The sequence below is a fragment of the Balaenoptera musculus genome, chromosome 17 (assembly GCF_009873245.2).
Source record: "Balaenoptera musculus isolate JJ_BM4_2016_0621 chromosome 17, mBalMus1.pri.v3, whole genome shotgun sequence".
Taxonomy (NCBI): domain Eukaryota; kingdom Metazoa; phylum Chordata; class Mammalia; order Artiodactyla; family Balaenopteridae; genus Balaenoptera; species Balaenoptera musculus.
This window is the reverse complement of record NC_045801.1, coordinates 1,479,356-1,500,782: the sequence shown is the minus strand read 5'-3', so window position 1 is coordinate 1,500,782 and position 21,427 is coordinate 1,479,356. Positions and strand designations below refer to the sequence as shown.

At 60.8% G+C, this 21,427-nt stretch overlaps 2 protein-coding genes and 1 long non-coding RNA gene across 14 annotated transcripts; 1 reads left to right on the top strand and 2 right to left on the bottom strand.

The window, feature by feature from the left end:
• Window positions 1–2,115: 2,115 nt before the first annotated feature.
• Window positions 2,116–7,733, bottom strand: LOC118883637 (ly-6/neurotoxin-like protein 1). 11 transcript variants are annotated; one of them, XR_005017064.1, is made up of 6 exons: window positions 7,612–7,733; window positions 6,514–6,715; window positions 6,198–6,299; window positions 5,468–5,992; window positions 3,202–3,236; window positions 2,116–2,800 (listed from the first exon to the last, which is right to left on the bottom strand). XR_005017064.1 is itself a non-coding variant. In XM_036830666.1 (6 exons), exons 2-6 carry the CDS (start codon window positions 6,563–6,565, stop codon window positions 2,723–2,725), a joined length of 321 nt encoding a protein of 106 aa, XP_036686561.1. In that variant the 5' UTR covers window positions 6,566–6,715; window positions 7,612–7,733; the 3' UTR covers window positions 2,116–2,722. The 11 variants fall into 11 exon arrangements, 7 of the variants coding, with proteins under 7 accessions (XP_036686561.1, XP_036686559.1, XP_036686562.1 ...); XM_036830666.1 differs by having other exon boundaries at window positions 5,970–6,023; XM_036830664.1 differs by lacking the exon at window positions 3,202–3,236 and having other exon boundaries at window positions 2,116–2,415; window positions 2,537–2,800; window positions 5,970–6,023.
• A 5,291-nt stretch (window positions 7,734–13,024) lies between these two features.
• LY6D (lymphocyte antigen 6 family member D) lies at window positions 13,025–14,737 on the bottom strand. Its single transcript, XM_036830879.1, has 3 exons — window positions 14,635–14,737; window positions 13,747–13,845; window positions 13,025–13,531 (listed from the first exon to the last, which is right to left on the bottom strand). Exons 1-3 carry the CDS (start codon window positions 14,684–14,686, stop codon window positions 13,296–13,298), a joined length of 387 nt encoding a protein of 128 aa, XP_036686774.1. The 5' UTR covers window positions 14,687–14,737; the 3' UTR covers window positions 13,025–13,295.
• On the top strand, window positions 13,895–19,438 carry LOC118883737. Of its 2 annotated transcripts, none has more exons than XR_005017087.1 (4): window positions 13,895–14,569; window positions 17,709–17,840; window positions 18,010–18,082; window positions 18,518–19,438. It is a non-coding gene; the product is annotated as an uncharacterized LOC118883737 (long non-coding RNA). The 2 variants fall into 2 exon arrangements; XR_005017086.1 differs by having other exon boundaries at window positions 17,709–17,853.
• Window positions 19,439–21,427: the final 1,989 nt, after the last annotated feature.

Here is a 21,427-nt window from a genome sequence, read left to right as displayed (position 1 = left end):
GGTCCCTGCAAGGGGAGACAGTGGGCAGATCCCAGAAACAGTTGGGAGGGGGAGCGCCGGGCCTGGGCCGGGGCTGTCCAGATGCTTCCTCTGTCCATCTCGTTTAGGGCCATGGGGCTGGTGAGGCGGGTGCTGACCCAGGTGGGAAAACGGCTGGGGGCTGGGGGAGTGGGCTGGTTGGGATTGGATTGGGGGGGCCCAGCTGGTTTTGTTCAGGCATCTGGGTGGGTGGAGATGCCACCCCAACTCGGGGGTCGGTGGGGAGACGACGAGGCCAGGTGTGGGCAACCCCATTTTGGGACATGTCCCCGAGGACCCCTTGAGCAGGCCCCAGGGGCAGACGCAGCCAGTGACAGTGGCTGTGGGCGGAGCCAGAGAAGACTGCAGCGGTGGGAGTGGGAAAACTGCCTCCAGAATAAGGCCGGACCGGAAAGGGGAGGGGCCTGGATCCTCCCTGGGGGAGAGGACGGAGGGAGGCACGAGAGGGTGGACCCAGGAGCAGGCCAAGACATCAAATTCAGGCGGGTGGGGTCACTGCTGGACTGGGAAGGCCTGTGGGGTGGGGGAAGGAGGGGCCAAGCCAGGGGCAGGGCGCTGAGCGGTCCGCACCTCTTGCAGGGACGAGGACAGGGTGAGGGCTCAGCTGATGGGCCCGCAGGTCCGGGGGCGGTTGGGCAGAGGGTAGGAGCTGGTGGACGGGAGGGCCCGTGCCTCAGGAAAGGGGGCGCGGGGGCAGGAAGTGGGCTCCCCCTAGGTGGGAGTCACAGCTCAGTGGCGGCCGAGATCGGAGGGACAGGCTCAGAGCCGGCGGGGAGGGCTGGAGAGGAGGCGGCCCTGAGCCTGGACTCACCCAGCTCCAGGTTCAAGGCAGCGGCCAGCAGGAGCCCAGGGAGCAGCCCCGTGTCCTCCTGGGGAGAGGCCTGGCTCCCAGGGCGCCCGGGCTGCTGTCTTACACCAGCTGCTGCTCTGCCCCGCCCCAGAGGCCAGCTCAGCCGCGGAACTGGACTGGGGCCTGGTCCCCAGGCTCGATAGCTGTGTGGCCTCCGGAGAGCCTCATTTAATTCCATAAGCCTCCTTCCTGGTCCTCAAACGATACGACTGTGGATCGCGTAAGATGGCGTGGCACACGATGAACCCTCAGCGCACAGCCTCTGGCCTCCCGGGTGAACAGGAATGAGGGTCTGGCTCCGGCCTGGGGGCCTAGCCCCCGGCCCTAAACATGCAAACAAAGCTTAGGGCCCGCCAAAGCCAGAAGCTTCACCAGCACGGCCCCCTGCGGTGAGTTAGCGGAGCAGCTGCCCTCCGAAGAGCCACAAAGCACGGTCCTCAGCTTTCCTGTCTGTCAAATGGGCCTCCCTCCAGAAGTGGTGGTTCTGCACTGTCTACCCCCTGGGAGTGATGAGGGACCCTGGTCATGATCGTGACTGTACTGCAGGGCCCAGGACCTGTGGGTGTTCCTCCAGTGCTGGGGGGCGGGGAGCAGAAAGGCCCTTGGTATTAAGAGAGGCCCCATGATGGGTGAGAGCCCAGAAGGACCCTCCTGAGAGCAGGAGCCAGACTTTGTGGGAGCGATGCGCCAGCCAAGCCATTCTGCCAAAATGGGAGGTGCACCGTTGGGGCAGTGTGGGTGGCTGTCTGAAGGGGGCCAGCCCTGCCGGCCCAGAGGCCCTTGTCTGCCCTGGCAGCCCGAGTGGCTTTTGTCCATCCCTCTATCTGGTGGGCTCCTGTGGGCAGTCGGTCTCAGACCCCGCTCCCAGGCAGAGAGGAAGAGCCGGGTGGTGGTGGTGGGGGGGTTCCTGGGGTCCCACCTCCCCCACCAGCCCCGTCAGCCTTCCCCCAGGGGGCCGCTGGGTGAGGTGGTGGGCCTGCCTCGCTCCCAGGGAACCAGAACTGGGGCCGCTCCTGTGAACCCTGGGAGTCCTCCTGCCTCTCCTGTCTGGCTCCCCTCCCGTGGGTCATCCCCTGCCCTGGGCCAGGGCTGGTTCGAGGTCAAGACTGGGTGACCCAGGGTGGGCGGGAGTCTAGGACAGACAGAGCCAGCAGGACCGGCAAACCAGACCACTGGGTGGAGGTGAGCGCAGGAGGGGTGGCTGGTGGGACAGAAAGTCGACACATGTATTCAACCATTTATTCACTAGCTCGAGGAGGTGCAAACGAGACCTCTCTGGGAGGCCGTGTGAGGGAGGGGGGCCATGGCCTGAAGTCGATGCCCATGCTGGGTAGGGTCAGGAAGTGGACAGAAAGGGCACCATCCGTCTGTCTGTCCATCCGTTCATCCATCTGTCCACCCGGTGCCTTCTGTGTGCCAGGCCCCAGACTGGGCAGTTACGCCCCAGCCTGGTGGGCGCTATTGTCCCCATTTTATCAGCAAGACAACAGAGGCTCAGAGATGTGAACGACAAGCTCCAGATCAGCCTGAGGGACAGGATCCAACAAAATTTGGGGGAGGGGGAGAGATGAAAAAGAAAGGGACCTCTCACTTTCTTTTTACCTTTCTCAGAGGTTTAGAATCATGAAAAAAATACACGTTCATCACCACAAATCAGATGTTACAAAGGGAGGTGAGAAGCAGCTGTCCAGCCTCCCCTGTGCACGTCCGCCTGCACCGGGGCCGCAGCTGTGTTCCAGGCAGATGGACGGCACAGGAGTCCATGGAGGTGCCACCACACAGTCAAGCAGCCGCTCCTGAGACAGGCAGGCTGCTTCCAGATCTGAAACGTCGTCACGAAGAGCTGCGAGAAAGAGCCTGGGCCTCTCCGCCTGCTGAGCGGGCTCTCGTTTCCGTTGGGGCCCCACGATCCTGACACAGGTGGGGAAGGGGTCTGGGCCAGGTGAGCTCGGAGTGCCTGGCACCCCTCTGCCCTCCTCTGTGCTATTCCACCCCTGGCCCAGCACCCAGACACAGGGCTGGACGCCCTGACTCTGTCCTTCATGGCTTCTCAAACCTCCTGGTGCTGATTTTCTCTCTTTCCTGACCCTAAGCTGTTATAATGATTTCACATGCTAAAATCCTCTTAAATTTATAAAGCCACCTTCTCAGCTTCCCCTTCCTCTCCCAGCCGATGGGAGAAGCGACTGCAGGGTGGGGCAGGGGTGCAGTGGGGGCGGGGGACAAGAAGTCCCACCTGGCTTGGGCAACTACTTCACCTCTCTGTGCCTCAGTTTCCTCATCTGTGAAAGGGGCATGATAACGGCTCCTACCTTGCAGGGTTGTCTTGCAGTGCTTAGAGCCACGACTGCAGGGAAACGGGCAGATGTTAGTTACTAACCTCATGGACAGTCAGTTGGGACAAGTTGACTTGTTTGATTTCCAAGGGCCCTACTGGTGCGTTCCCCTGATTTTGCAGTGCCACGCACTCCCCACTAGGGGGCCCGGCCAGGGCGTGAGCACAACACCTTAGGCGTGTCTGTGCCGAGTTTCGACCACAGCCGGGCCAGGCAGAACCCAGTCTGTGGAGGTGGGACGCGCAGCATGGTCCCCGGTACTGGGGGCGGTGCCATGGGTATTGGGATGGGACCAGGTCAGGGTGCAGGAGGGTTGGACAGATGGACGCGAGAGGCAGGTGTGAGAAGCTCCCCCAACACCAAGCACACCCAGCTGCTGGATCCCTGATCTCAGTGACCCCAGAGCCCACAGGGGGCCAGGCAGGGCTCTACTCCATCCCCGCCAGGACAGGAGGGAGGGAGGGAGGACCCGATCTAGCCGAGGAGCCACCGGACCCAGGACAAAGTGCTTGCACAAGCAGGGCAGTGACAGTGCTTCCCAGGCCTCTCCTGCTGAGTCAGGAGGGCAGTCTGCCCACGGCTGCCCTCCCTCCCAGGAAGCATCTGGAGCTGCAGTGGCCCTGCAGCCAATTCTGCGGGGAGTGTGGTCACTTCCCTGAGGTGGACCACTCCTGGGAGTCTTTGGGTGGAGGAGCTGGGGGTGGGGTCTGGCTTCCCCCCAGCCTCCTCCAGGGAGGGGCTCACACCACACTGGGCATCAGGGGGAGGGGCCACCTGGCCGGCTGTCTGGGGTTCGGTCCTTCTGCTTCTTGGCCCTCTGGGAAGCCTGACCCAGGCCTGCCTAAGGACCTCCTACCCGGGCTCCCCCAGGGCGACCTGATCCCCTGAGGTCTGGCGGTCCCAGAGGGAAGCTCTCAAGAGGGAATTTCCAGCACAGGTCCCCCTGACAGGGGCCATGCTTAGGGGCCAAGGGCTTCGGAGTTCCAGGGACAACCCCCCACGTGGGCACCTGCCACCATCTTGCACACTTGGGCCGTGCCAACCTGAAGGGGCTCCTTGGCCCCTCCCCGGACACTGGAGCTGGGGGCACTGGTCAGCTGAGGAGGCCTCAGGCGCTGTGTGACCCCCGGCACAACGCTGCGCCTCCTGACTGGCCTCACTGGAAGGAGGGCCCGGCTCCCCGGGCCACCCGGGTCCAGAACAGCAGACGCTGGGCAGACCCGGGCTTCCCCAAGCTGGCCAAGGGTGGGGCTCACCTAGGGTGGGTGCCTTTTAAATGATGCCCTTTCCTGGGTCTCTGGGGGTCCCAAGGCCCAGCTTGACTCGGGGCACCTCAGAGCCACTCCCTGAGCTGAGGCTGGAGCTCTCCAGCCAGAGCGGAGCTCCCGCCCTCCCCGTGGGCAGAGTCAGAGGTCGAGGGGTCCGCGAAACCCTTTGGCACCAAGGCCAGCGCACCCGGCACTCGTTCAGTCGGGATCCTGCTGCCGACGGGATGGCAGTCAAGCCGCTGCGAGGGGCGAGGGGATCCCGGCTGCGCGGGGAGGGAGCGTGGCCCTTTGCACTCTCCTTTCCCGACCCGTCCTCCCCTCCTCCCCCGGACCTCCCCTCTCCCTCTCCCCTCCCCTCTTTTCCTGACCCCAGTCCCCCTCCCTTCCCCGACTCCTCCTCCCCTCCTTCCCCGGACCCTGCCTCCCCCTCCCCTCCGGCGGACCGAGCCCACCCCTGCCCGGCGCGGCCCCGAGCGTCCACCAGAGGGCGCCCCGCTCCGGTTCAAGGATGCACCGCCCCCGCCCCCGCCCCGGCGAATTCTCGGCGCCCCCCCCCCCCCCCCCCCGTAAAGAGGCGCACTCCGCCAGGGCCTGCTTAGGGCTGAAGGCCAGGCTTCGGGTGGCCACCGCTCTGCTCCCTTCCCTCCTGGCCCAAAATAGTCCTGGGATCAGCTCTCAAGCTCGACCAAATATAGCCTGGCCTCTCCAGGCTCAGGCCTTGCGCAGGGGCCCAGCGCCGGGTCTGGAGGGGCCTCAGGGGCCTCTTTAGCCTGAGCCACTTCCTCCCCTGCCAAGGGCTGCCTAGACACGAGGGGACGGCCGACGGGGGGTGGGCACAGGGCTTCCCCAATCGGCCAGCCATGCCACACCTGCCCTGGGCAGCCCTCCTGGGGCCGTGGAGAGCCTACTTCCTAGGACTGTTCCCCACCCCCTGGGTCCCTAATCTCCCCTCCCCCTCCAGCACACTTACACACCTTCACATCAGTGTTCACCGGCCAACTGAAGATCCCCCATAAACAGCACACCGTGCCCACACCCCATCCTTGGATAGAGGAGGGGGCTGAGCTGCCCCATCAAAGCCAGATGCCTTGGGAGGTGTGGTCCCACATCGGCCTTCTGAAAACAACAGGTCATGACCTGGAAGCAGACCCCAGGGTGGCTGGGGGAGGTCAAGAGTCCTCTTGCAGACACTCCTGGATGCGGCTGGGTGGGTCTGGGGAGGGCGGGGGGGGGGGGGGGCAGGGGGAGAGGGTGGGGCCGTGCGGCTGAGCACTTTGCCCTTGAGCCTGTGGAGGGCGGAACGGGGCTTTAGAGCAGACCCCAGAGGGTGGCCAGGAGTACAAGGGCCAGGGTTGCAGGGGCCGCGAGGCCAGCGCCGTTACAGAGGTCGTACTGGCAGCACGAAGTGGTGGACGCGTGCTTGGAGTAGCCATCGTACACGGTCTCAAAGCAGCTGGGGACACATGACTTGCTCACCTTCATCCTGGTCGGGCTGTAGTCTGCAGAGGGATGGGGAGGTGGGCCAGGACCCTGAGGGGGCCAAGCCCCAGCATGCAGGGCCCTTAGGCCAGGTTCCCCTAAGCCAGGAGCTGCCAAAAAGGATCCTGGGGCAGGCGGGAGCCTCCCTCCTCAGCCTCCCTCACACTCCCCCTCCCGCCGCCGTGCTCCCCAGGCAGGGCTGTGAGGGCCATCCCCGCAACTCACAAGTGCGCGTGGTCATGCAGTAGGTGACCATGGCCGGGCAGCGCACGGGGTTGAAGCAGTTCTCGCCATTGTAGGCACACACGTGGCAGTCCAGAGCCTGGGCTGGGGGCCGGGGGCCGGGGCCGGAGGGAGATGGGGGTCAGAGAACAGCGAGAGGCCCCCTCCTCCAGCCCATCAGCCCCCTGGTCCCGTCAGCTTCCCCAGGTCAGAACAGCTGGGAGGAGAGGCGGTCACTGGGATTTCTGCCCCCACCCCCTCCAGCCTGCCTGCCCCCAAAGGTGGGTCTGTCCATCCCTCTGTTCTCCATCCATCTTACCCACAGGTAGGCCCACCAAGGCCACCAGGAACAGGGCGAGCAGGGGCGCCATGGCTGGAGGTGAGAGGGCAGAGTGGGAGCAGGGAAGTGGAGAGCAGCTGGTCTTCAATTCAACTCAGGCCAGGGCTGGGGCAAGGCACAGAGGGGGTGGGACAACCCCCTGCCCTCTGGGAGCTCCTGGTCGACTGGAGGCGCTATAGCCCTGCACAGAGGGGAATGAGGACAGGTGGTCACAGCAGGGCCTGAGGGACCCACAGGCTTGGGCAGAGGAGCCCCCCAACTCAGCCTGGGAATCAGGGAAGACTTCCTGGAGGAGGAGACACGAATGAGATGAGAAGGAAGCAGGGGTGGGGGGCCAAGGGGAGGCCAGAAGGCTGGAGGGGCCTTGAATGCGAGGCCAAACCCACAGTCTACCAGGGATGGTTGATGCAGGGGCCCAGGAGCTTGGCACCCAGCCCTCTCCCACCCAGGGCCCTGGGGCCCCGGGGGTGGGTCTATCCTCACTGCTCCCCCTACCCTTTGCCCCTGGCGTGTCCCCACGTGGGCCCCCCCACTTTCTGACACTTTCAGGGCCCAGCTAGGGGCCCCTCTCCCGGAAGACCTCCAGAGCCCTGCCTGGGGTTTTGAGTCAGTACTGCAGAGCTACCGGCAGCGGAAGGCTTCGGGGCTCTGTCCAGCCTGCGGGGAAATGCGCTTTGAATGCACTCCAGGAGGGCACTTGGGCAAGACAAGAACTTCCCAGTCTGGATCTGCTGTTTGGAGCGGAGATGCCCACTCTCTCGGAGAGGGTCTGGGGGGTGTCTGGAGTACGACTCCCCTCCCCGCGCGGATAGTCCAGCCCCGGGTCCCCGCCTCGGGGAACTAAATTAGACCCTCCCCTTCCCGAGAACAACAAATCCATCTTCCATGACCCATTTTCCGGGCGTGCACCTTGGGATGTTCAAGGTCTGAGCAAGGCCGGGCCTGAGGCTCCAGCTCTTCCCGCCCCCTCCCGGAGAGCCCCGGCCCCAAGACTGCGGTCCCAAGTTCGGAGGGCTGTCGGGGTGACCTCAACCATGACCTTCACCACAACGAGCCCCCGTTGCGCCTACGACTCACCCCTCGCCGGCCCTGCGAGCCCGGGTCTGACAATGCGTCTATCCGTGAGCCCCGCCCTGACCACGCCGCGCCGCCGCCCCGCGGCAGAGCCGCCCACCGCGCGTGACCTCACCGCAGGCCCCGCCCCGCCCCGCCCCGCCCCGCCCCGCCCCGCGGCAGAGCCGCCCACCGCGCGTGACCTCACCGCAGGCCCCGCCCCGCCCCGCCCCGCCCCGCCCCGCCCCGCGGCAGAGCCGCCCATCGCGCGTGACCTCACTGCAGGCCCCGCCCCACCCCGCCCCGCCCCGCCCGCGGGTTCGTCCTTCCCGCGGGGGCTGGGACCCAGCGCCCACCGCGGAGAGCCAACCGCGCCCAGACCTAGGCCCCCCGCTGGGACACCCGCGCTACCCTCAGACGCATGCGCACCTCGGGGTGGGGCACGGGCCATCTCCACGGGGACGGAGTCTTCTGCCCCTCCCTCCCTCTCCCTGCTTCCGCCCGCCGCCCTTCACCCACTCACCCCCGTGTTGCTAGTCAGCCCCGCACCCCAGCAGCAGCCCGCGCCCCTTCTTCCTTTAGCCCAGTTGTACAGGGATGTTAGCGGAGCTGCAGCGGGTGCCGGGGTGGGGGTGGGGGGGCGCTGACTTCTGGATCCGGCTTCTGGGTCCCCACGTGGCCCCGCTTTACCTGCTGTGTGACCTTGGCAAGTTACCTAGCATCTCTGGGCCTCGGTCCCCACACCAGGTCCCTCCTAACAAAGCGTAAAAGCAAGCCTTGAAAGGAGCCCATTGTTTCATGGACCCCCTTCCACGGTAATAATAATGTTTAAGGCAAAATTTAAGATTTTCATGGGCCCTAAATTTTTTTTTTTTTTTCTAATGTGAGGGAAAAAATGCAACATTTTCTTTGACCCTCAATTTTATTTTTCTTTAAAAGAGTTGAACCACTTTGGGGACCCTAGGCCCTGAGCCTCCAACGCGAAGTTGGCACTCTCCCTGGACGCACTGGGATGGTTGGTAACCCTATTTGCCAAATAGTCCCTGAGATGCCACAGGGTGCCAGGAGTTGGGGATAAAACGGGCAAACGTTCCCAAATAGTCTCACAGTCATGAAGCTCACACTCTAATGGGGCATAAAATAAACACGTGGGTCAAAACCCAAGTATGCTGTGGGCTTCAGCATCAGATCATGATGAATTAACAGCAACTGGATTTTACGCTTGCCTTTAAACAACTGAAAAATGGGACAAAATAAATGAAGCCATGGTTCTCGGAGGTCGCACAGCAGGCAGCAGGGGCCATGACCCTGGAGGTGGGGGCGACAAAAGAGCTGCAGGCCACAGCGCAGGGAGGGGAAACCCAGACAGAGCCCAGGATTCTCTGACTGAGGAGAGGAGAGTTCAGGGAAGCCAAAGCAGCTGGATCTCACAGGGCAGAGAGGAGAGAGCTGTCCCTTCTCCAACCCACAGGGCTGGGGAGGTCAGCAGAGGGTGCCTGCGTCTTAAGCTGAGGGCCCATCAGTGCACACATTTGAGGAACCAACCCCAAGATGTGGAAGAAGCAGGCACAAGAGTTCCCAGAGCTCACAGAGGGCTGGAGGAGAAACCTTGTATCAACTGAAAAAAATACAAACCCACACAAGCTAAAAGTCTTGAGTTAATATTTTATTTGGGGACCCTACTGAGGACTATAGCCCAGGAGACAGCCTCTCAGCTCTGAGGAACTGGTCCAAAGAGGTAAGGGAGGAGCCAGGACATACAGGAGTTCTTGCTGGGAAAAAACAAACAAACAAATGTACTCAAACATCAAAAGATCACTGCTAGTCACAAAAAGCAGACATCGTAAGTTAATGATTTTAGTGCTTTTCTCTGTTCGGGAAGATGCAAGAGTCTGGGCTCATTGAAATTATTCCTTTGATGTGCATCTTAGCTATCTAGGGCGAGTATCCTGTTTTCCTCTATCCTGAATTCCCCTCAGGGAAACTATAAACTCATGGAACCCAGAAATTCAATGAACCTCAAGCACAAGAAATTGAAGAAAACTATACCAAAGCACATCGTGATCAATTGCTTAAAACCAGTGATAAAGAGAAACCACTAAAAGCAGACATTGTGTGATGCACAAGAAGAGAAGGATGCCAGCAGATTTCTTGTCAGAAACAGTACAAGCCAACACAGTGAAGCAATATTTGAAATACCAAAACACAAAAACAAAACAAACAACTTGGAATTATATGCCCCCCAAAAACATCTCTGAAAAGCGAAGGGGAAATAAAGATGCTTTCAGACATGCAAAGGCAAAAAGAATTCTTTAATAGAACTAAAAACTAAAAAAAAAAAAAAAAAGAGCAAGAAAAGAAAAATCAAAGAGCTCTACTTAATAAAGTAACAAAGGAGATAAAATGGAATCACAGAGAGTAATCTGGTCATTGACAAGAAGGCAGAAAAAGAGGGGAAAGGAAAAAGAACAGGTGGGACAGAGGGAAGACGGAAGGCAGGATGAGACAGTTAAAACCATGACACCTCTAATCACACTGAATGGTCCAAACACCCCAACTAGGAAGCAGAGTTTGTCAGATTAAATAAAAAGAGAAAGAGTCATGTCTCTGCTGCCCTCAAGAAGTCCACTGTACATGTAAGATCACATGTAGGTTAAAAGGCAAAGCACGGAGGAAGAGACACCAGGCTCACAGTAATTAAAAGAAAGCAGGAGTGACCACACTCATATCAGACAAAGTGGATTTTAGAGCAAAAGATATAGCCAGGAATAAAGAAGGACGTTACATAATGATAAAAGGGTCGGTTCATTAAGGGGACATAGCAGTCCTAAATGTTTATGCACCTAACAACTGAGTTTCAAAACACACAAAGCCATAAAACCTGATAGAACAAAAAGGAGAAAAAGAAAATTCATAATTCCAACCAGAGATTTCAACACTCCTTTCTTAGAGAATTTTTTTTTTTTTGGCTGCATTGGGTCTTCGTTGCTGCACGTGGGCTTTCTCTAGTTGTGGTGAGCCGGGGGCTACTCTTCATTGCAGTGCGCGGGCTTCTCATTGCAGTGGCTTCTCTTGTTGTGGAGCACGGGCTCTAGGCACGCAGGCTCAGTAGTTGCGGCGCATGGGCTTAGTTGCTCCGTGGCATGTGGGATCTTCCCGGACCAGGGCTCAAACCCATGTCCCCTGCATTGGCAGGTGGATTCTTAACCACTGTGCCACCAGGGAAGCCCAACACTCCTTTCTTAAGAGCTCATAGAAGTCAACAGAAAATGAATAACGATAAAGGAGACTTGAACAACACTACCAGCCCATGTGACCTACTTGATAAGTACAGAAGGAGAGCCCGTTCTTTTCAAGGACACACAGAATATTGATCAAGATAGACCTATTGTGGGCCATAAAATAAATCTCAACAAATTTACAGGGATTGAAATCCTACAAATTATTTTATTGGGCTACAGTGGAATTAAATTAAGAAATCAAGAACAGAAAAATAAGATCACCAAATGTTTAGAAACTGGGCAACACATTTCTAAATAACCGGTGGGCTAAAGGAAAAATTTTAAAGGAGATTAGAAAGTATTTCCAACTGAATGAAAATGAAAACACAATATATCAAAGTTAGTGGATGCAGCTAAAGCAGTGTTTAGAAGGAAAGTTTTGGCACTAACGCTTGTATGAGAAAAAATAAAGTTCTCGACACAATGGCCTATGATCCCACCTTCAGAAACTAGAACAAGAGTAAATCAAACCCCAAGTAAGCAAAATGAAGGAAATGATAAAAATAAGAGCAAAAAAATCAAGGAAATAGAAGAAGAAAATCAATAAGAGAAAATCAATCAACCCAAAAGCTGATCTTTGAGAATATCAATACAATTTTTAACCCCCTAGCCAGACTGCTCAGAAGGAAAAGAGACAAGACAGATCACTAATATCAGGAATGACAAAGGGAGCCTTATGAAAGGCCATAGCAGCATTACAAAGATAATAAGGGAACATTATGAATGACATTGTTACCAAAAGTGGGGTCTGCCTGCTTGACGCTCAAAAGCCAATAAAGAGGCCAGGTTGGTGAAAAGGAAAGTTTGGTTTATTTCCGAGGCCAGCAACCAGGGCGAGGGGAACTCCTGTCCAAAGGCCGACTCCTCCCCACCCCAAAAAAAATCAGTGGGCTAGAGCTTTTATAGACAGAGGGGGCTCCATGCAGAAACAGCACAGGCAGCTCTGACAGTCATCTTGAAATTGGTCATCCGTGGTTTGATCAGCAGTCATCTTGATTGTTTTAAGTACAGTTAATCTTCATTTCCAGGGTTGGTTTATTCCCATTTCTTTGAGGCCAGTTCTCAGAATTGTGGCAGCTAATGTCATGGCTACAGCCTGGTCATCATGCAGTTAACTTCTTCCACCTGGTGGGGATTTCTAACCCGGGGCCCAGGTGGCCTCGGTTGTCCCTTTAGGGATGGCCGCTCTGCGGAGCCTTCCCTGACCCCGTGTGGCGGCCTCCTCCTCCTTCTGCCCCCGGAAGTTTGCTGACTGCACCCGTGGCTTCCAGGTGGGGGTGAGGGGTCTTCTCTGGAGTTTGGCACCAGGAGGCACTTTCCTCCCTGGCTCCAGCTGGCCACTCTCCGGAGGCGGATGTCCCTGCCCCCCACCTCTTGATTCCAATCCCAGCCGCACAGCCGGCCTGCTGTGGGATATCCCGAGGACTCGGGATGGTCCGCGCCCTGTGCGTCCCCGCCCCTCTGTCCGACCTCAGTGGCCGACCCGGCCTTCCCACTCCCTGCCCCGGGCGCCGGGTGCCGAGGGCACAGAGTGGGCTCTGAGGGAGGGGAGAGGCGTCCATCCCCCCTTGGCAGCTCCTCCCACGGCCCGGCTCTCCGGTGGCCACCGCGGGGGCCGCGCTGGTCCTCGGAATATTCCCGCCGCAGCAGGAGCTACGGTCGGATCGCAGCCCAAGGGAGCGCGGAGCGGGAGAGAACTGCCGCGAGCAGAGGGTGTTGCTCAAGGTCAACTGGTAGGACAAGGTGGGACCCGGGCGAGCCTGGGCAGGCGGGGCTTGGCCGTGAGGGGTGGGGGAAGGGCTGGCAGGGTGGGCGGGGCGGCCCTGCAGGGAGGGGCTCCACCGCGTGGTCTCAGGCAGGCTGGTGGCTGCCTGGTGAGGAGCTATGGCCTCGCCATCACTGCTCCACTGACACGCTTCTGCCGGCGCGCCCGCTCAGGCCTCCCCCAGGAGGGCCCTCCTTGTCTGGGGCTGCAGAGGAGGTGCCTGGGGAGGGTCGTGTCCCCTCCAGGGGTGAAGGGTGACGGTGGCCCTCCGGGCATCATGCACGCTGCCAAGACTGGCCCTGGGTGACAAACCCGGGGACTTGGGGGCCTGTGTGTGTGGATGGCTCCTCCCCACCCCCTCTACTCCCGGAACCAGCACAGACACGACCACACTGGTTTGCAACCATTTATTCCTGTGCAGGGCTTTGGTTAGAAAAATAAACGGAAACCAAACAGAATGAATATGAAGCCTGAAGGGAGCCGAATGCCTCCTGTCCCCCCTCCTCCCCCCGCTGCTCAGGGAGGGGCGTCCTCTTGTGCTGGGGGAGGCGCGGCTCCAAGCCAGCAGCTCTTCGTGCCGCACCGCCGCCCTGCCCTAGACCTTCCAGGGGAGCCCCCATCCAGGCCAGGGAGAGGAGGGGGTGGGGCCCCGGTCCCGAGGGTCACAGGCTGGGGGCCCAGGTGAGGGTGAGGAGGCCCAGGGCCAGCGCCAGGCCGAGGGGGGCGCTGGTGAGCAGGGCACGGGCGGGCGCAGCGCTCTCCAGATTCTCGTTGCACAGGTCGCTCAGGCAGCACAGGGTGGACGAGGACCCCCTGCTGACTTGGCCCTGCAGGTTGTGCGTGGGCGTGCACGACTCCGCGCAGTCCTTCACCACCAGGTTCCCAGATAGGGGCTCCACTGGGGACGGGTGGGCGAGGTCAGGCCAGGCAGCACCTCCGACCCCCAGGGCCTCCCAAGTACCAGTTCCCAGCTTCCATCGCCACCGTGACCGGACGGTCACCGAGATCACTCCCACCATCCTCCCCAGGGATGATCGTCCAAGCCCTGGGACACCGGGACAGAGCCCTGGAGTGTCCTGCAGGGGCCCCTTTCCCCTCCCCCAGATCGCTCACCCTTGGTCACGGTCCTGCAGAATTTTGAGTTGACTGAGCAGGTCTGAGGTTCCTTACAGTTGGTGGAGCTTGTGCATATGTGACAGCGGAGAGCCTGGGCTGGGGGCGAGGGTGTAGGGGTTTCAGCAGGCCCCAGGGAGACCTCCCAGGGAGACAGGGAGGCCTGGGTTTACTGCCGGAAAAGACTCCTCCTGGACAGAGCCCTCTGCCACCCCTGCCCTAGGCCAGTCCCCTCTGAGGCCCCTGGGCCCCGCCAGGGTTCAGATCTTGCACACAGCCTCAGGAGGCAGGAGGTGACAGTCCCTGTCTGCTGGGGCCCTGGCACCCCACCCGGAGGAGCTGTCCAGTGCCGGGCATCCCTACAGGACCAGTGAGGAGGTGGCCAGTATGTGGTGCACTGAAGACCCTTCCCCAGGGGCATCAGAGGCTCTGGAATTTGCTAACAGTGGCTCACAGGACCTGGCTGCAGTCCCCACCCTGGGGGCTGTCTCCTGGTGGGCAGCCCACGGTGAGGACCTGAGGCTGCGTTGGGGTCCCGGAGGCTGTCAGGTTGGCCATGCTGAGCCTGCGGGAGGGAGGGTGAAGGGTGACCCAGGAGGGCCCTGGGCCCTGGAGAGGGGGATCAGGGGCTGAACCCTGGGTATCTGTCTTTCCCCAGGAGAGGCATCTCAAGACAACTCCCAGCATCGCTCCTTCTCAGAATGTCTGCTTCTCGGGGTTGATTCTCTGATTCTGAAATATTAAGTCTGTGATCCCACAAAGTTAAGATGCGGGGTTCACTTTGTTCTAGGGTTCACAACGCCGAGGTTCTCTGTGCCTAGAGGTGAGCAACTCCAGGCTTCCAGGGTCCGGCTCCCCACTGCCCCCAGCCCCCAGCCAGCCCCTCACCTGGCCCAGAAGCCACAGCCAGGGCAACAAGGAACAGCAGGGCTGTCTTCATCTCGGGCGTTCCCAGGAACAGTGGGAGCCCCTCCTCTCCAGAGGCCTTATAGCTGGGACAGGTGCTGGTGGGAGGGAGGAGCGGGAAGCGGCCCCTCCCTGCCTGGCCCACGCCCTCCAGCGAGGCACACCTCTGCCCTGCCAGCTGGAGGGATCCCTGCCCCCGCTCCACCCCCACCCCACCCCACCCCACCCCACCCCGCCACCTGCCCCTCTCTGGGCCGTGGACAAAGGCCTCAGCTGGCTCTGCAGCTCACCTCCTCTCTCTGCCCTCTGCCCAGCTCTGGTCACTTTGTCTCTGACTTCCACCCTCAGATAGGGTCACAGAGTCCCAAGCCTGTGTGGGTGCCGTGGGGGTGCCCAGCGCTGTGCTGGGGCCAAGGGGCGTGGTGCAGGAGGGAGGCTCAGGCCCTGCATTCTTGGGCTCCCGGGGGATCTGGGTTGCTAGGTTGACCCCCAGGGATCCTGGGGAAAAGACCCTGGGGAAGTGAAGTGTTCACTAAGATGTCTGGACCTGGGGGAGAAGGGGAAAGAGAAGCCCTCGGGCGGGGCAGGGACGTGGATGCCAGATGTGCCTGCGGAGAGGTGAGCGCCGACTGGGTGAGGGCTGTGAAGTCCAGCGGGACCTGGGGCTTTGGAGGAGGGGCAGGGGCTGGACTGCTGGGGAGGGGGTGGTGTGGAGGCAAAGACGCAACCCCCCATCGTCTCCACCACCCCTGCCTCCCATCTTTCCAGGCCCCAGGACCCCTCCTCACCAGGTGCTCCCCCCGCCATGCTCCAGCCCGGCCCTCCTCCAGCAGCTGCCGGCATCCTGCTCTGTGACAATTGCTCTCTGTGTCTGCTTTGGTCCTGAAAGGCAGTGTGCTCTTCCAGGCCAGGCCTAGGGTCCCGCCTGGTGCGGGGTTCGGCTGGGGGGTGCCGGGCAGATCCCGCCCCACCTTCCCCCTCTGGCAGTGCTCACAGGAGGGACTCGGGCCTCTGCGCATAGGCTCCCCCTTCCCTTGCCCCTCTCCCCGCAGGTTTCCCTGTCTGCTTGCTGGCCCTGGGACCCCACTACTTCTCCGATGTGCCCGGCAAACCCTGCTGGGAGGTGCGGGTGGGACCCACAGAGGCAGGCTGTGATGACGCCGAGTGGGGCCGGGGCACCGACGGAGGTCAGCCCTGGGCCGCCTCCAGCAGCCGAACCTGCCGGTGGACACGCCCCTGAGGGTCTGGTGGGGCAGCGCCTGCTGTGGGGGTCTGGGCCAGCCTAAGGCTCTTTGGAGCAGAGGCTCAGGCCGGTCAGGTCTGGGCTCCAGACCCCTGGCCTTTCCTCCTGGCAGGCCCCCGGGCAAGCTGGCTCGTGAGCTGGGCCTCACCTCCTCCCTGCCGAGTCAGGGGTGCATATCATGATGCTGGGGGTCCAAAGAGGTGTGCCCACCCTGAAGCAGTCACTGGACCTGCAGGACCTGCACGATGGTGGAGGGCCGGTGTTGCGGTGCCTTCCAGGATCCTGGGGGGCACAGGGAGGGGGCAGGCAGGAGCCCCCCAGGCAGCCTCGCATCAGCCTCCTGAGCCCGCGAAGGCTGCCTGTCCCGCTGGCTGGTCCCTGGGGCTTGTTTAAGGCAGCTGGGGTGCGGGTTGACAAGGCAGGTGACGTGGGGGTCCCTGGGCCCTGATCCAGAGAGAGAAAGTCACCCTGAGCTCCGAGGTCTCCCCCGGAGCGGGAGGGAGGATGCCCAGGGGGCCCTGGGAAGCAGGGCACAGGGCTCAGCGACAGGGTGGCAACTGGCAAGGGGTGGCGGATGGCAGGTGGGGAGTGGCGACTACTTGGGACAACGGTCATGGAAGCTGCTGGAAAAACAGGTTTGGGGGATTAGGTTTCCTGTCGGGCCGGTGGCGCTGCGGGATCCAGGGATGTCGGGCCGACTGGGAGTGGAGGTCTGGGCGTGAGGGCGCTGGGCAGCGGGCTCCCCGCATGTGGGGCTGGAGGGGGCCCTGTACCCCCGATCCACCTCCATGAGGCACCTCAGGCTTTTATGTGACTGTGTGCCCTGGTGGCAGGGCTAGACACTGGAGCAGAGGCGGCAGCTGGTCCTGTTCTGTGGGAAGGAGGCCTTTGCCCCGGCAGGGCTGCCCACAAGGATACGAGCTGCCTCCCCTGGGGCGTCGTAGCAGAAACATCAACCCCAGATACACTTTACTTGTGGGACAAAGTGGGTGATTCCAATGACAGGAGCTCTCAGAGAACTGGGAGTTATCAGGACGGTGCAGTCGGGGAGGGCTTCCTGCAGGCAGTGCTCTGGCCACCACGGTCTTAGAGGCCGGGTTCAGGGGACAGAGGAGCCCTGAAACTCGTCCCCTACCAACCCCTTTCACTGGTGAGGAAATAAGGGCCAGAGAGGACCGGGCTGGCACCAGGTCATCCGGGAGTGGGGCAGAAACTGGCACTTGTTTCTGTCACCACTGACCCCTCCTTCCCTCCCCCATCACATGCTGGAGAGAGCAGCTGCTTTCCAGAACCCGAGCCCTCCTATCAGCCTGGGTCCCTAGACCTGACTGTACCAGCAGGCGTGACGCCCAGGAGAGGCCTTGGAGGGCATACTACCCACTACACCCACCCGCTAGCCCTGCCTGCTCCCTGAACTCAGCTGGCCAGGAAGCCAGACGCCAAGACAAGCCCAGGCCTCTGCCTGCAGCTGAGGTTCTCCTGCCCGGGCCCTCTCCCTGCACCTTGCCTTCCTGCCCTCTCCCGCTGGTCTCAGCCTGGGCATGGGCGAGGGGCCAGGGCCACTGGGCTTACGCAGAGCAGGAGTGTGGCCCAGAGAGGGAAGCGCCCCGCTCAGCGCGGCACAGCAGCCGCCCCAGGCCTGCCCCGGGCTGAGGGCGGGCGCCTCCAAACCTCAGGCCAGGACAGGCTTCTTCAGCTCAGGTCACCATAAGGGCAGCCCCGGCCCTGGCTGCAGCCCCGGCCCTGGCTACACCCCCAAACTTCCCTCCACCTCAAGGCGCCCCATTCACCCCCTCCTTCATTCCTTCAACAGAGTTTTAGAAGGACTCAGCTCGTGCCAGGCACAGAGGGTGTAACAGAGACTGAGCGAGGAGAGACAGGGCCCAGGCTTCAGGGCCCCCCGTCTAGCTGGGGAGATGTCGAGGGGGTGGACATGTGATGCTGTGTGTGTACCCGACGTGAGCATGCTGATCAGGGAGGCCGAGGGACCCAGGGGCGCTCTCCCCGGGGTGGAGTGGGGAAGGGCATCCGGGCGAGGGAGCCAGGGTCTGGCTCAGGGGCCGTGCGTGGCCTTGGGGGTCATGCTCCCTTTCTGTCTCTCTCGTCTTCCCCAGCTGGAGTGAGGTGACTTCCCCTGAGTCAGGCAGCGGAGCGATGCAGGGTCTCCCTTGGGCCTGCTCTGTTCCTGTAAGTCACACACATGCATGCATACAGGGCCTCAGCTGACATACAGAGGGTAGGGCCTTGCCCAGGGTCACCCAGTCAGTGAGTGGGAGCCAGAGCGGGGCCTGGCCCCCCAGCCTGGGGCTCTAACCCTCACCCAGGCCTCTCCACTCCTCCCTCCTGGTGCAGGAGAGTTGCCTTTACACCCAGGGCCGCAGGCCTAGATGTGGGTCTCTCTCACCAACTGCCCAGGGCCTGACGTGGCCCCATCCATCCTAGATCATGGGACCCTGGCCACCAGCTGCCCTTCTCCAGAGACACCTTCTCCCCATCGCTGGGTGAGGCTTCTGGATGCAGTTAATATCCTTGGGCTGGGCTGGGGGCTGGGGTCCAAGGCCGGCTCTGCCCCTCTGCGCTGGCCTCTCATACACGCGGGGCCCTTCTTTCCTGCTCTGCCAGGCCGAAAATCCAGGGAGTAGCCACGTGGGCAGCGCTTCCCTGCCTCGAAGCACAGCCTGTCGCCAGGAGTGGCTGGGCAGGAGCCCTAGGGCCAAGAGAGACCAACCCCCCCTGAGAGAGGCCTCACAGGACCCCTGCTCACAGCAGCTCCGAGGACCAGCACAGGGCACCTCTCCACGGAGCCCCACGTGGGCCCTGACTGTCAGCTCCTCTGGCTGTGTCCCTGAGAGGACACTGGGACTTGGGGATCTGGGTGATGAGGGCGAAGCCCTCAGGTGTGGGCTGCGTCCTTCCGTGAAGGCATGGGTATAGGTTCTGGGGTAGTGACCTCGGGGCCCTTCTCACTTTCCACCCTCACTTCTCTGCCCTCACTTGCTCCCGACACCTACCCACCCATCCACCCATCTATCCATCATGCATACATGCATCCGTCCACCTATCCGTCCACCCATCCATTATCCATCCATCCATTATCCATCCATCCATCCATTATCCATCCATCCATCCTCCCCATCCGTCTAGCCACTCATCTACCTATCCATCCATGTATCCACCCATCCTATTATCCATGCATTCATCCATCTTCCATCCGTCTATCAATCTATCCATCTGTCCATCCATCCATTCATCCATCCACCATCTACCCATCTACTCATTCCACTTACACGTCCTCTAGGAAATAATTACAATGATGTTTCTCTATCTCCTCTCTCCTCTTCCCTTTCTCATTTACACACACACCTACCCCTGACAGGAGAAAACAGTAATTCTCAAAGACCACGGAGTGAAACCTGGTGGGGCTCGGAGAGCCTTAGGTCTGCAGGTGGTTGGCAGGCAGCTCTGGAACTTGCAACACCTGACATGCAGACACTCCGTTTTTATTTAAGATTATGTTAACTGGGGAGGAGAAGGGGGCTTTGGGAGGACATCACTGATCCTAACCCTTAAGAGGGGAATAAATATCTAACATAAATCATGCGCTCCGTGTCTGTCCGTCTTTGGCACTAGTACCTCTTACACAGGGCAGTGTAAATTCCTTTCCTTGGCAAACCTCCACCCCTGTCACTTTGTCCCCTGCCGCTTGGGAACAGGAAATGACCCCTTTTTGGGTGCTGCCACTCTTTAAGCCCCACTAAAACATGGCCAGGACAACCTAGAATTTAAAAAAAAAGGTTTTTTGGAAACAGCTGATGAAACTGTGGAATTGGGACTATGTGTTGGGGAAGTCTTCAGTCTGCAGTGAGACCCCGATTTCAGACGTGGACAGCCTCTCTGCAGACCCTGCATTTTGCAGACACGGTTCCCGGGCACAGGGCAATGGGAGCCAGCAGGGTGGCATCTGCAGCAGCCACGTGGCCTGGGAGCTAGTGGCACTCTGTCCTCACGGGGCCGGTGTCTGCTCCTCCAGGCCTCAGGTGGCTGCTGAGCTTGGGGTCTGGAACAGCCCAGCTCCAACGCTCTCTGCTCAGCTTGGTGGCCTCAGGGACCCGGCTCTGGCACCAGTCCCGGTCCAGGGGTTTGCATATTGTTGCAGCCCACTCTGGGTGTGGGGACAGCCCCCAGGCAGGGAGGTGGGTCCCAATCTGGGCCTGTCAGGAGCTCATGACTACAATCCCAGGGGCTCAGGGGATCAGAGGGTTTGTGCCGTCATAACTTGGGGACGTTATGTAAGAAGGGAGCAGGGACAGCCCCCCTGGCTGGAGGGAAGGTGACTCACAGAGGCCCAGGAGCCCCGGGGATGGGCCCAGAGCAGAGGAAGCAGCTTGACTGCGAAGCCCGGGGCACACGGAGGGCCTGGTGCTCCAGGACCCCTGCTGGCTGGCGGTCTGGGCTTCTAACCCAGAAGACTGCAGAGCCACCCCTGCTGCCAAGCCCTCTGAGCTCCAGCTGTCTCCCTGCCCTCCGACCCCACCCCCTGTTATTCAGGGATTAATAAATCCCTGTTATTCAGGGATTTCAGAAATAACAGGTCGCAGCCTGAGCCTTCCACGGACGGCCCCACCCCCGCGCCCCCCGAGTGCTCCTCCCTAAATCAGCAGCAGCAGCAGGGGCTCCAGGGTCAGAGCCAGCCTCCCTGCCCCGCTGCCCCCGAGCCCTGCTCTGCTGGCGCATCAGGTGCCCACCCTCAGGCTTCCTGCCAGGGGTCCTCTTGAAGTCCCTCCAGCCCTTCCCTACCTCCGGGCCTTTGCACCTGCCGTCCGGCTGCCTGCCCGTGGTCAGGATCATAGCCACAACCTCGCCCTCTGAGAGGCCGGTGAGCCCTGCAGCACCCGACCTCCTCCTGAGCCCCCGTCACAACTTGCGGGCCCACCTTTGCTTGTCGGTTTGCGGGCTACGGCCCCCAGGTCTGCTGTGTCACCATGGTGTCTCAGTGCCCACATGATCTCTGAGTGTCTGTTGATTTAATGACTGGGGGGCACCTGTAGGTGGGCGTGGAGAGAACTCAGGCTTGGGTGCAGACCACCACTCCGCCACCAGGAGCCGGGGGGCCAGGCAAGGGTCCAGGAAGGCTCTTCGTGCCTCAGTTTGCTAATCTGTAGTGAGGGAGAGTGAGCGTCTTCATCTGGAAACAGCCCCCTTGCCCCACCCCTACTTCTGAACACAGAAGCCCTTGGAGGAGGTGGCCATGAGTCTTCATGTGGCGTCCAACGTGGTTCTCCGTTGGGACTTGTAGGGGTGGGGCCTGCCCCAGAGGGAAGGTTGGTCAGACAAGAGAGGCAAGAAAGGAAATTTCCACTTTCCTTAAGAGAAGAAAGCCCAGGCTTCTAAGGCTGGGTGGGGTGGTCCAACCCTGGGCTCCACCTTTGCTGCTGGGACGGCTGCCCCATACGTGCCCCATAACCACCTCTTCCTGGGCCTCTAGGCCTGGCTGTGCTGGGGGCTGGGAGGGCCCCCGAGGGAATCCTGACA

What these genes read in the sequence shown, in the direction of transcription:
- LOC118883637 (XM_036830663.1), bottom strand. Translation starts at nt 6,565, where the DNA reads ATGGCGCCCCTGCTCGCCCTGTTCCTGGTGGCCTTGGTGGGCCTACCT. An exon ending in CTTGGTGGGCCTACCTGTGG is followed by an intron (nt 6,300 to 6,513) that starts GTAAGATGGATG and finishes CCCGGCCCCCAG; the next exon opens with CCCAGGCTCTGGACTGCCAC. An exon ending in ACAGCCCGACCAGGATGAAG is followed by an intron (nt 2,801 to 5,969) that starts GTGAGCAAGTCA and finishes CACCTGTGTCAG; the next exon opens with GATCGTGGGGCCCCAACGGA.
- LY6D (XM_036830879.1), bottom strand. Translation starts at nt 14,686, where the DNA reads ATGAAGACAGCCCTGCTGTTCCTTGTTGCCCTGGCTGTGGCTTCTGGG. An exon ending in GGCTGTGGCTTCTGGGCCAG is followed by an intron (nt 13,846 to 14,634) that starts GTGAGGGGCTGG and finishes CCTCGCCCCCAG; the next exon opens with CCCAGGCTCTCCGCTGTCAC. An exon ending in CTGCAGGACCGTGACCAAGG is followed by an intron (nt 13,532 to 13,746) that starts GTGAGCGATCTG and finishes ACCCGTCCCCAG; the next exon opens with TGGAGCCCCTATCTGGGAAC.